Source organism: Micropterus salmoides, unplaced genomic scaffold, assembly GCF_014851395.1.
Source record: "Micropterus salmoides isolate LMB-PRFRI ecotype aquatic unplaced genomic scaffold, ASM1485139v1 Ms_hic_scaffold_1, whole genome shotgun sequence".
Taxonomy (NCBI): domain Eukaryota; kingdom Metazoa; phylum Chordata; class Actinopteri; order Centrarchiformes; family Centrarchidae; genus Micropterus; species Micropterus salmoides.
The window spans coordinates 65,794,356-65,808,276 of NW_024040040.1; the positions used below are offsets into that span (position 1 = coordinate 65,794,356).

General features: G+C 41.4%; 1 protein-coding gene across 5 annotated transcripts in view; it reads right to left on the minus strand.

Moving 5' to 3' along the window:
- LOC119898036 (CREB3 regulatory factor-like) overlaps positions 1-13,510 on the minus strand; it is a 28,818-nt gene extending 15,308 nt beyond the window's left edge. The window contains exons 1-6 of one of the 5 annotated variants that reach the window (XM_038712168.1): positions 13,403-13,510; positions 12,674-12,840; positions 7,337-7,414; positions 7,175-7,236; positions 6,958-7,074; positions 5,391-6,210 (exon numbers count right to left, since the gene is read on the minus strand). In XM_038712168.1, the coding sequence (XP_038568096.1) occupies positions 5,391-6,210; positions 6,958-7,074; positions 7,175-7,183 (946 nt within the window). In that variant the 5' untranslated portion in view covers positions 7,184-7,236; positions 7,337-7,414; positions 12,674-12,840; positions 13,403-13,510. The other 4 variants (XM_038712150.1, XM_038712158.1, XM_038712179.1 and 1 more) reach the window with 4 other exon arrangements.
- Between the last annotated feature and the right edge of the window lie 411 nt (positions 13,511-13,921).

Genomic DNA, 13,921 nt, shown 5'->3' on the forward strand with positions numbered 1-13,921 from the left:
AAATTCAGACAACAATCAACCAACACGGGGAAACATGGGGCCCTGAAAACAATACTAATCTAAAGCATTACTTAATAAGCAATTTAGAAAAAGAATATTCATTGGATAAAAAATAGATGACCTTGCTATTCTCAGATCTTTACCACAAACGGGTAAATAATGTTAAGTTTGGTTTAAGCATGGTGCCACAGGAAAGACCATGTTGTTATCTAAATGAAAAGGTCAGCAGGAAAGGGTTCATGGACTTGCATGGCAGTTCTCCCTCGTTTTGGCCAGAGGGTAGGGCTGGGCGATAAAACAATGATGATATAATAATGAACTATCACAATAAATTTTATTAATAATAATAATAATAAATGTTCAATATATCGTCAGTAAATGTGTGACTGAGTTGATTTGAATCACAAACAAATTAGAACTTAATTTTTCTATTATTAGATATTTATTTTGCTGAGGAAAAAGGACTGAAAAAAGATTTACTAATCATATTTTTTGAAAAAGGATTTTTATCATAATAGTTTTGAATGTTTGACCTCAGATATGTGAAGTGATCCACAGTTTGGTGTTTGTCACGTTATGACAATAAAGAAAAGTTCAACCACACAGTTTCAGGAGCAAAAATCAGCCTTTAAACTTGACAGAAATAATGATTTGACATTTATCGTGTTAATTATCAATATCGAATGGTATGAAACTTTTTATTAAGATAACATCTTTGGCCCTATCGCCCAGCCCTACAAGAGGGTGAGGAAAAGCAAGAAGAAATGGCACGACTTAATCTAAACGATCAGGATTTATCCCCTGAAGACGGTGATTAACTACGACAAACTTCATGGAAATGCATATCAGAATTCATCCTCTGGGTACCATGAATTTCTGTCTATCAAACAGTGGTTGAGATATTTCACATTACATCACTGCTAGTCTGGCTAAAGATGACAACAACAGAGAAAACCCTGCAACTTGATGATGTAAATGATTTCCTCTCTGTCAGCAGTTTACAAATGAGTTTCTCTTTTGCTCTTGTTTCTTTGACTCTGATTAACCTGTGAAAACATGTATCATAACTTCTCCCTCAGATTAAAAAGATTACTGCATCACTCTGGTGCAACTTTTAGTTTCATCCGCTCGTCGTTTTGATTCCAGAAACACAACTAGAATTCGACAAATAGGGTTTTACAACGCATCATCATCATTTTTTGACCTGTATCTTCAAGTATCATTTTCACGCAAAAAAATTCCAGTTTTTTATTATTAGTGTTTCCAAAATGTATTCTTAGCACGGCAGAAACTGAAAGCTTGAGAAATGGCATTTAGAAAATAAAATATTCAATCGATCACTCTCTTTTTATGATAAAAAAAACAACAATTATTGAACGTAAATTGTTTTAGATGTTGCATCAGACTCACTTGAGGTTTTGGACCTACCATAGAAAATCAGTGATGCAATGATCCCAATACAAAATTAAGACTCCGGGCAGTTTTATTAAATATATTATGAAGAAAACAGACTGTCATCCATTATTACGGAGGTGGACAACATTGACAGCCATATATAAGATAATTATTAGAGGAGAAATACCCTTCAAGTTAACATGACAGATGAAACCTAATCATAACTGACAGGTATTAATGTTTATGTTTTCCTGGTATCAAATCGTGCTGTGAACCCTAATCCACAAACACATACTGTATGTCCCAATGACAAAGTCACCACCAGCTAAAACTGTATGCATGTATGCTGTTTCAGAGGCAGACACCTACACGAGCACACAGACGTCACAGCAGATTAGCCTCAGGCGCGCAGAGCCATGAATAATGGTATCATAAATAATACAACATGCAAAGCTCCACCAGCAGGAGAAGAGAAGAGACGCTTCTTCAAATCCACCAGAGCTGAGTTAAACGGAAATAAAAAAACAAGCTGCAAATAATGAAAATAGAAGCGGGATTAAATCAGGCTGAAAGTTAATAACCATGAAGTCCTATCCTTGCCATCAGCCAGGGATGTCCATTTCTCACACACACACACACACACACACAGAAAGATGGCTTATATAACATCATGTGGTCTGGTCCACGATTGTCTGCCCTGTTCCCTCAACTCAATCTTTTGCGCCATGGCTCTTTTTTTAATAGTTTTATACACACACACACACCTACACAATACTCCTAAACCTTCTGTCCAGTCTCCTAAACACACTTTTCCATCCATCATATAGCCCTTTGCATTCGCCACAGGCTAACAGTAAGAATAGCTCACACACACACACACACACACACACACAGAGCCACAACAATAGAGAGCGACAATGGTGTCTTGCGACTGTCGAAATATGACCCAGGCCGGTCTTTGAGAGTGAGCCAACGACCTCTCCATTACCTTGCAACAAGAGTCCTGAGATTTGTTTATTTAATGCAAGGACGACCAGAGAGAGAGAGAGCCTGGGAAAAGATGGTAATCTGAAGTGAAGTCAGTTTGTTATCTAATACACGTGTTTATATTTTGTGTCCTGTGGTCTGGACGTGAAATCACCTCTGGCATTAAAGCCCTTTAGCTGATACTCTAAGCTAGCAGTTAAATGCATTTGAAAAAAAAGTTGTTACCTTTGTCAAGAAGCCTTAAATGTAGTCCTGTTTAGTCTGTATATTGATTAGCAATTAAGGGGACGCTCCAGCAAATTATCATTGTACTTTCATAAAATTGAAGGACTCAAAAGAGACAAAAGATTAAAAACTGATGCAGCAGAGGATGAGATATCCCGATTTTTAGTCCCTAGAATACGTTAAGCTCCAAAAACACTATACTGCTTGACAGGTTAAACATTTATGACACATTACACATGACTAGCAAACTGAATGTAACATCAGCAGAGTGCAGTTTAAATTAAAAATTATTCATAAGCGAGACTATAGGCCAAAGAAGTGACTTGTTTTTTGGTGTAAAGAGTTTGTCGAGGATTTTTTTCACATTGGGTGATAGGGACTTCAGTTAGTTGTATGGAAAAGTAAATCATGAGCAAAAATCATTTATCAATCTAATGATTTTCTGTTAGTATGACTATCTTTATGCAGGTCTGAATTCAGAGGACGATTAAGCATTTCTAAGCATTTTCAGCTGATAAAATAACAAATCACAGATCTGTGTACCCTCGGGGGAGGGATTCGTTCACTGGGCCATAGCAATACTGAGGTCATGATTATAACAATGCCTTGTCCAGACTAGCAAGAAGAAAACTCCGGTGGAGGAATAATGATTGAAATTTAGATATATTGAAAATGCAGGAACAAAAATTTCAGTGGGCCAATTAACCCCGGAGAAGTCCTCAATGATAGCTACTGTCCTGTGTGAGTGTGCGTCCTCCTTAAATTCACGTTAACATGGTGCAAATGTGGAAGAGGAAGGTTAAGTCAGTAGCAACTGGACTTGGTTGAAGATACTTCAAGATGTTTTGTCCATAATCCTACAGGCTTCATCAGTTCTGAGTCACAAAGTAAACATTTTCTCACAAAAGTTTTTGGGTTACAAAATAATTCAATGAAAAGTTTAATTGGTTGTGCTGATTTGTCAAATTTGTGATCAGTCATTTAAACAAGGGCAACAATACGTAAAACAAATCATATTGTGATTATTTTGACTGACGGATCCCAATGGATTGAAAACGGATTGAATGAAATTTTAGATTTTACTTTAACTGTAAAAAAAAAAATAAAAAAAAAAAAAAATAATAAAATGATGCCAATGAGATTTTTGCTGCGGTCTGTACTAGAGGGTGACACAGGAGTGTGTTTCACTCCTGTACCATTCTGCTCCCACAAAAATACTCCTGTACAGTCCCACTCCCATCCCGTTCCCGACAAAAAAAAATAAGGAAATAGCATTTAATGATATTGGAACTGCAAATTTATATATAAAAACAGACCTATGATTATCATCTTGCCAGCTCCCATTGACTTATTTTCCTGTCCCCGACCCAGTCCCGTAATAAATAGTGAAATTGACTTCCATCCCACGGGAATCCCACAGGAATCCACGTGACCCGCAGGATTCCCGAAAATGTCAGCCTCTGGCCTATATCAAACAAGCATGTTTCCTCACGTCTGGAAAATATCATCTGTAGCACCACACTAATTTATGATGGTATGTTGTGACACATTTTACCTTTATCAAAAAACTGCAGCTCATGAGATTTGGATATTGCACATGGCCATATTGCGATTTCCATTATATATTTCAATTAATTATCCAGCCCTTATCGTAACCAACAGTTCTGTTAAGAGGTTTTTAACTTGAAGTTAAATTCACTTGGAAGCTCTACAGCGTCCGTGTACTGTATATGTACAGACATGAATAAAGGAAGTGAGTCAGTCTATGTATAGTGTTTGCTTAGCAGTCATCATGTAGTTGACCTCCATTCCAAACATATGACTGAAATGCATATTGGCAGCAACCTTCTTCCTTGCAGCAGGTGAATGCACAGTCAGTCACGCAATGTCAGTTGGGAAAAGTCAAAGCTGCAGCACCGGGAATAGCTCATGCACCAGGGCTGCAATTAACAATTATTTCCATTATCGACTGATCTGAAAATCAGTTTCCAAATTAACCAAGTAATTGCTCATCTATGAAATTACAGAAAATATGAAAAATGTCCAGTTTCTCAGAGACCAGGTGGACGGCTTCAGAGGTCTTTGTTCTGTTCGTCCAACAGTCCAAAACCTAAAGATTACCAGTTTACTGTGATGTAAGACAGAGAAAAGCATCAAATCCTCAAACTTGAGAAGCTGAAACAACCAAATCGTTGGCAAAAAAAAAAAAAAAGGTTAATCAATGATCAAAATAACTGCAGATTTAACTAATAAGGTAAGTGATTCAGCTGCACTGTGCACATACAGTACTTGTGAATGAGAGAGAAGTGAGGTATAAAGAAAGAATGAGACAAGAAAAACAATATTTTTGGTAATGAGCCACCTACTGAATGCATTGCTTTTGAAGCTGCTTAAAAATCCGGCTCCTACTGTAATGGCTGTTTAACAATCTGTACCAACTTTCATACCCTATTTAACATGTTCAACTACAAGCCCCCGCAACCCTAACAAAGACAGCAGCGTGGCGGTTACAGATGGTATTTGAATACATGAAGAGACTCCAACCCTCAAAGCCATTTCATAACAGTAAAATTGTAGCCACTGAAGCGGCATGTTGTCCGGGAATTACACCCGCAACTTTGGTATTTAATGTGCCTCTGCTCAGCCAACCAAGTCTGAGGTCTCGTCTGGACCTGAGACAGATTGAAATGGTTTCCGTGTGGGCAGACAGGCTGCTGGCAGCGCCGTGATGAGCTGAGATGTCCTCGCCACACAGATACAGACAAACTGAAAGCAGAACTCACCACATTCAGTTTCTGAGGAGCTGGAGAGTTCAGCTTCCACTGCCGTCTCCTCTGCTCCCTCCTCTCCTTCTTCCTCCTCCTCCTCCTCTTCCTCCTCCTCCTCCTCTTCTTCCTCCTCCTCTTCTTCCTCATGCTCCTCGTCCTCGTCGTCCAGATCTAGCTCAATCTTGGTCTGGTTCTCCTCTCTGCCCCGCACCTCCTGCTGTGTCTCCCCCACCCTGACCCCCTCTGTCTGGGAGTTGTGACGGGGCCCCGCCCCCAGCTCCTCACCCTGGCTCAGGGAGTAGTTGTGCTCCTCGCTGCAGTGCTCCAGAGCCAAACCTGCAGCAGCTGCTGCCGCCACCGCTTCCTCTTCCTCCTCCTGTGCCACTTGATACACCTCCACTGTACGCTCCCTCGGCATCCCCCCATCCTGTCCTCCTCCGGCCGCTCTTCCTGCAACACATAACTCCCTTTCTGTTGTTGTGGCAACAGAGATAGGCCCCTCCTCCCTTCCTGCAGCAGTGGCCTGGACTTCCTGGGTGATGGGAGGTGCCGTGTGTCTGTTCCTCCTCCTCCTCTCCTCTTCCTCTTCCTCCTCCTGTTCCTCCCGGCTTCTCCCCCAGCGGCCCATCAGGACGGCCTCCTCCGAGCAGGCCAGCAGCTCCCCTCCCACTCCGAGGCCCAGCTTGGTGTAGCGAGCCATCTCATCCAACGCAGACACGTCCCAGCGCTCCGGGTGCAGGTCCTCACCAAAGCCACCGTCGTCCACCAGGTCGCTTAGTAACTCAAAGGGCCTTTTTCTTGGCGATGCCGGGGAGCCCAGCATGAGGAGCACGCTCTAAAAGGGGACAGAGACGCACTTAAATGTGTGACTGATTGGAACAAACGTTTTTCCAAATCCTGTATAACATTACTCCTGTACCACACGTCAGCATGTGCTGTTATATTACAGGGGGCGTTCGGTAATAAAACATTTGCCCTGCTGCTTGGTAATTAAACTCATTGTTCCAGGCTGCATTTTAGCCATTGGCAAATTTTAGAAGTTTGTTTTATACATGGATAATCTACAGGAAAATCATGCTTCTTCATCAAAGGAAGGCTCATAAAATCATCCAGTTTTCACAGTCTACATAAGAAATAATCTACACAGACAGCTCTGACAAGTCACAAAGTTTTGACCTCATTTTGTAATGTGCTCAGGGAAAACCTTCCAGAACCTGAGATGCATAAATTAACTTTAACCCAAATAGGCCTTTTTCACTAAAAACTTTTTTTACACGTCACAGCAGAAAAAGCACGGGCTTAAATGATTAAATGAATGAATGCTGAATTCCAAACATTACTACAATAACAAGTCAAATCACTTCTGTCTTCTTTCCAGGTATCATAATCAAGGTCATTATTCAATTTTTATAGAAAATACATCATACTCTTAAAAAGCCATCAACTCACTTCCTCAGAAAAATAAGGGCCATATTTTGCTCTTCTCAAACAAACATTTTCAAGCATATTCAAAGCCCTTGAAGTCTCACTATGAGCCATGTGACTTGTGACTTGTGCCTCTTTTCATCATATGTCTTCTCACCTGGTCGTACTCAGTCCTGCCCCCTTGTGGCGACATGGCCAGAGGGTAGGGGCTCAGCAGACCCCTGTGTCCCCCGTAGGCCTCGCCAAACGCAGGCTCCATCCCATTCATACCCGGCTGAGAGGGAGGAAGCGCAAACACAAAGTGAGAAAGGAAGAGCACAGTATGATTCAGAGTTGATGGGTGACTGCAGGTTTCAGAGGTGTTCCTACTTTACCTGAGGCATGCCCGAGGCGTGAGGGTGTCAGGTCGCAGTCACAACGTCAGTTCAAGTGAATTCTGCGGCAAAAAACATAACCAAGTTAAAATCTGAACATTGAGATGAAACAAGGAGACAGGAAAGAAAAACATGACGACAGGAGTCGAGGCTGTAATATACCTAAGGTTGAAAGTTGAGAGGGTCAAGGGGTGGAGGTCTTTTCACATGTCGCAGCCCTGCAGCTCTCAGCCTCCCAGCCTGGAGAGAAGAAAGAGCAGAGGAGGAACGGGAAAGGAAGAAATCAGACATGGTCTTAACAAAGGCCACAATGCAAATTGTACTGTAATAAAACAGTGAAAGTAACCGTTAAAGCTGTAGAGAAGTAAGAGGATGTAATGTGTATCTGTATAGAGTCTACAGTACGAGCTTAACGTAGACATTGTCAGTTTAACAGTTACATTGTTTTATAGCACAAGTTAGACAGTTGTCACTGAATTTATTTTGTTTGATTCATCACAATAAGAAGAGTTGACAACAGTAAAGAAAACATGCAGGCTTTAAATGTGTCATTTCATGCTTTCCTGCATTTCTACTTTTTTAAATCTATCACCAAAAAAACTCCTCACAGAAGTAACCTGTGAAATTCAGTTTTGTTTTTTGTTTGTTTGCTGTGATTTTTCTCGTATTCTGTGCTTATGAAGTTAAACATCAATGTGGTTGGATCTCTTATTGTCTGTTCAGCCATGGCAGCTATTGTTGCTTACATTAGCAGGCTAGTTTTTCTATTAATACATCTATTTATTCAACATGAAAAAACATGGTGCTGCTACTGCCAGAAATGTAGGACATATCATTTCCTGAGAAAGACCTGCCAACAATCAGTATTTAAAATAGCAAATGCAGAAGCTTTTGTGCACTAGATAAAGGTTGAATTTTACTGTGCAGAGTAGCAAAGTATTCGTGTTACATTTGTAGATGAATATGTGGATAATTACCAACTTGAGGACAACATTTGTCATTTCAGTACTATGTGTTGTTACCATCACAAGCTGCATCAAAGAATTACTTTGGTGCTCATTTGTTGAAATTGACACAAACTGCACAAGAAGACATGAGCCGCAAAGGAGGAGAGTTTAGAAAAAGATAAGGACACATATAAAAACAGGTTAGAGCTCAAGTTAAACATTTCTCAGAGGCAAATATCAACTCACTGTTTGTAGACACAGGAGGAAGCTAAAATGTAACATTTAGCTCAGGCTTAACATTAGCACACCTCCAGCTAACTGGAAAATGTGCTAAGCTAGCTAGGTTAGCTGAGTGTCAAGTTGAATTTAGCAGTGAAAGCTTGTGTCATGACTGCCATTGATGTGAATGAACAAAAAAGACAAGTCATTACCCTGCATAATTTGTCCTTCTCTGCTACACAGTTTTACAGGAATAAAACTGGAGTTATTTCATCAATTTCGTACCGTCAATAACTCCCATGAAAAGACCAAAACATGACTCAAGCAGGAGGTATTTGTTGGGGACTATTTCCTCTAATGGATTAATACATATTTGATGCTCCAGTGAGTATTTCAAGCAGCAGGACGGTGGATGTGGGACTGAGACAAAATAAACTACAGTGTGTGTGTTCACGGTGATGTAGGCACGTGTCAACCAGTGAAGCAGAGTGGCTCATTCGTGTGTTTTTAATAGTTTTTGGAAAACAATGGAGCTCTATGGAACAGAGGAAGACAATATATCAAGATACAAACACAATACTTGTTAGTGGGATCCATTCATTGTTGGGTTTGGTCATTTCATGCCATTTCTTGACAATCCTTTATCCTAGCTAACTTGTCCTCTAAAGAACTGCGTCTTCCGACTCCACCCAATACGGTTAAACTCGACCAATGAGATCTTCTCTGCCTGCGGAGCAGCTCTGCATCAGTTAATGTTTGTGTAACCAAAACTCATATTCTCCACTAGCGACGAGGCCACAGCGCAAACTACTGATCAGACCGAGCTCCTTTCAGACAGGGACATGATGAAACACCGAGCAACACTCCTACACACACACACACACACACACACACTGAGGGAACAATGCAGACCTACTGTTCAGTACCTGTGGAAAACCAGGAGAAAGCAGCTCACACTGACCCCGGTTCAGTGATTCGAGAACAATGCCATAATACGTTCTCTGTGGATTGACCTCAGGCACACAAGAATGAGGAAATGAGGATTGGCTGGGCGGTTATGACACTACCTTGGCACGCCACATGGAAAACTGGTATTTGGCAGACGGAGCAAGCCAGCTACCAACATGCTGTGTACACAAACACTTATCACACATATACAGTGTTTTGAAGTAGATAACAAACTAGTGGAAGGAATGTAATAATCCCAGCAAGCTATGAACATACAAAGGATACACCTCTTTATCAAGAAGTTCCAGCAGTAGTGTTAACAACAAAAGCATTTGAGACAGAACGCACTGTGAGTTTACGTAAGAATTCAGAATGTGGACATTTTCTGTCAGCAGTTTGCTTGCATCCACGGTGTCGTTTATGAGTGTTTCTTCCCTTATTTAAAATAATAATTTTAAAAGATCTGTTTACATGCAAATACGTCCCTTAGTGCAAACAATAGGGTTACATGCAAACTCACCCTCCCTTAATGTCGTATGTGTTTTTACAAGGTAAATTTACACAGTCAAACCAATGTACCTAACACAGAGTTATTTATATTTGTTCATACTTCGGTTGATATAAGTGGGATGCCTCTATACAATAACAATCCTGCAATCATTTAATGTGTGTTGGTTCAACATAGGCTTAGTCCAAAGGTCTCCATGCTCATAAACACACTCTGACAGGCAGAGTTCACGTAAGGCAACAGGGAAACAAAAGGAAATTGCTTCATCTAAACCACTGTGGGTCAATAACCATTGGCTTTACATTCAGCCAACGATCCCTTTAGTCTTTGTAAACAAGACTCCGCAAGCAAAGCAGATGCCAGCACAACTGCGGCTTACAGTATGTAACAACTAGCCTACGCCAAATACATAGCCTACTGACAAAACAAACACGAATGTTTACGTTCACAGTGTGGTAAGATCATGGCTCATGTAGTGCAGGTTGTGCATGACAGAAGTTACTTTTACTTGTTGCACAGACCAGTCCACACAGGACATTTTAATGCCTTAACCTTACCACAGGTTTGGTCATATCTAGTGTGTGTTACTAATGCACTGGAGCAATTATGCTGGACACAGAAAATGCTAACTAAAAATGACCCCATAGCCTTGCAGCTTGTTATGTAACACAGGGCAGGCTGTTCAGATGAATTTGCATCATGCCATAATGTACCAACTAGCAAAGCATTGCTATATTTTAGGGCTGCAAAGATTATGTTGATAAAACAAGGCCATCACAATTTCCTCAAGTCCAAGAAGATGTATTTAAATTGCATCAAAAATCTAACTATATTATGTTTACAATCACATAAGCTGGAGAAATGGGCAAAAAGAAACAAAAAACTGTTTGGCATTTTTGCTTGTAAAATGACTAATTAATCAAGTTAATTTAATTTTTTTATATATAAAATTCAGTTTTTATATCCCATTAGTACTCTGATGTGTGTGTAGTTTCAAATGAACTTAAGATGTTTATATCCCATATGTTATCTCTTCTTTATGAAAACTTGTTTTTATAGTAGTAACTTTCAAAATAAAAGGTATACAATAACTGCTAGCTGGGTATAACCATAGGTTATAACGCACAATTACTTGAAATCAAACACGTGCCGAACATATGTAGGAGTGGAAGCGAGTCATTGTTACAGTGGACATGAGACAAATTTAGTGCATGAGCAGTCTGACCAGACAATGAACCTTTAGCAGCTGGAGGCCTCTTTAGAAAAAAACCCTTCCAGTATGATTGAAGGCAGCGCGGTTACGGGCGGATGGAGGTTACGCATGGAGAGACGACAACGGGTTAAGAAAAAAGTAAATTAGACAAGAGTCCATAAAGAGGGTGTGATGGCGGGGAGTATGCCCGAAAACAACAAGGAAGAGACGGGAGAGCAGGGGAGGAGAGACAGCCTGGTGTCGGTCTGTCTGGGAGGCTAATTTGCCAAATTAAAGCGAAAAAAAAAAATCTGGGTTGAGGACAAAGCTCCGTCTCGCCTGGGAAATCTCCCTTTTTCTCCTCTTGAATCCCAGCAATTTAATAAAAAGAACAAACACCATAAACGACCTGGATGCGCCCCCTGTCTCTCCTCTCCGTGTCCTTGGAGCTCCGTTTCCCGTAACGGATGGAGAGCCAAAGTGGCCCCGTCTGCCGCCCCTCACCTCGCTCCGTGTCCATGCTGTGCGCGTCCGGCTCTCCCCGGGAAAACAAAACTGTCGATGTGCCGATGAACCGATCAGTGCAACAGAAGTGATGATGGGGCATGGCGGTGTGCGTCCGCACAGCTGGATAGAACAACAGCAGCACATACAGAGGCAGAGCGGGGAAGAGAAGGTGCCATGGTGGCAGCCAGCAGTGTGTCCCGCATGGCACGGCGAGCCGAGGAGCCGCGCTTCCACATCCAGACCCTCTTTTCTGTTTCACACTGCACATTTATCACAATTCATGCATTTTTATATTTTTAAATAAAGCATTAATTCCTACCAAAAGCAGCCACCACGCGTCGCGAAGTATCCAGCGGAGACAACAGGGATCCTTTCAGCGCAAGACAACAATAAAAATGGGGCGCAGCTGGCAGTGCCACCGGATGTCCAATATTAATTGTTAATACGGCCGATTTCTGAGCATGTGGATCGGCTTCAACGTTTAAAAGGTCCTACTACATGCAGGTATAAAGTCTGTTTCTGTGCACGCTACCTCGGACATTTGTTAAATATTAAAGTTAACGCGAAGAATAAATCACAATCACAGAACAACTTTGGCTGCTGTTCGTCCACCTGCAGGTGCTGCTGCCGATTGGTGGTGGTGGTAATGTTAAAGGCCCAGGCAAGTTGTACTCTGTGTAGGACGTATAGATTTATTATAATAAAATTGTAAAGTTTGCCACGGAAAAAAACACAAGTGGGAGCAATTTTATTTTTCTAAATATGCGCAAGACTACGAGAAACATAAGCAAAAATGTATTATAAGTAGCTATACGTGCATAATGCATGGTGGAAATCGTTGCAAAATGTTATTAAACACTAGTTTTACAGTATAAATATGTTACAAATTTACTAATAATATAATATACAAATAATGTTTCCTGGGATCAATCTCATATTTCCAATCAGTCTTTAGATATGATGCATTTAGAATATTTCAAGTGTAGTTCAGTGCCATGCATGCTACTGTGTGTAAATCCGTGTGAAAGTAGCCATTTTTATCACAGAAGACCGTTAAAAGCCTTGTTAATTTGTCCTCTCTATGGCGTAAATATTTGTCAATAACTTCCCAGTCGTTAAACTTGGTGTAAACGCGCATATATTTGCCTACGGGCAGAAAGCTGTGAGGTGTGCTTTACCTTATCGCGTGTCCTCGGATGTCCCCACGGAGTTAAGGCTCCTCCGGACCGGGGTAAAATGTCGGCCTCGGCCTCTCCAGATGAAATTATCACGCACCATCCACAGAGAGTAGAAGCGCCCGCATGGACAACAGCAGCGGCCGCGCAGCCCAGAAATCCCGTCCAACCTACAGCCACATGCAGGAAGTTAGTTTACAGTAGTACCGAGCTGGCCTATATGGCGGATAAACGGGACAGAGAATATGGTTATAGGACTGTTAAACACCCCCCTCGCCTCCACCGCCACCTCCTCCTCCTTATGCCTCTCACTCCCCTCCATTGGTGCGGAAGCCTACCGTTGAGATGAGCGGGTGGGAGAATAAAATCCGCCACCTCTCCCCCGAAGCTAAGTCCTTTATTAAATAAAGTTTTACAGGCTTGTGCGGCAGACCCCCTCTGTGGTTCACGTGGTGCGGTCCGCAGGGCGCACAAACCCGGACAGGAGGACACTTTCTCTGCCGGTTTAAACCCACTTCTTTTTTGGGACAGAGAAGGAGGCACAAGCGTAAAGCGAGAGATGGAGGGCGTGGATCCGCGAGGCTGGGAAGTGTTCTATAGGCTATGGGTCTTCTTTGTTGTTGTTGTTGTTGTTGTTGTTGTTGTGTACCAGTGTTGCTGTTGTTTACGCAGCTACATGTTGCAGGTGCCGGTGGACCGTCAATGTGGAGGAAGTCGCTGTGAGTGACTAACCTGGTTGAAATGGGAAGTGTGTCAGCTGTAAAAACAGTTGTAGCTCTCATCGGCGGATTGGGGGCACATGAGTTCACGTATAATCCCGTAGACCGATTGTCAATCTCGAGAGATTATCGCATCGGACTTCTGATAGGGAGGTTTCAAAATAAAGGTCGCTCTGGGGAATACGGCGCAAAATTTGAATTGTACATCGGTATTGTTATTGGTTTACTACAATATTACCAATAGGCCTACCATTTTTTAGTAGACTGTTTTAAATGAGTGCTTTTGGAAATGGGATAAATAACTTAATTAAGTTTTGTGAGGTCTACAGCAATTTAGAAGACACAAAACACTACAGTGAATTTAATAATAATATTAGAAGAATATTCCAGTCAGATATTAATCTATGATAGGTTGTCGCCAGACTGTTCCTACGCTTGTCTTTTTACTGATAATTTAACTGTGATATAGCCTTGCCTGTTTTCCAAAAGCATTTTAGTATAGTACTTAGCCAACACTTACAAATTAATCTTG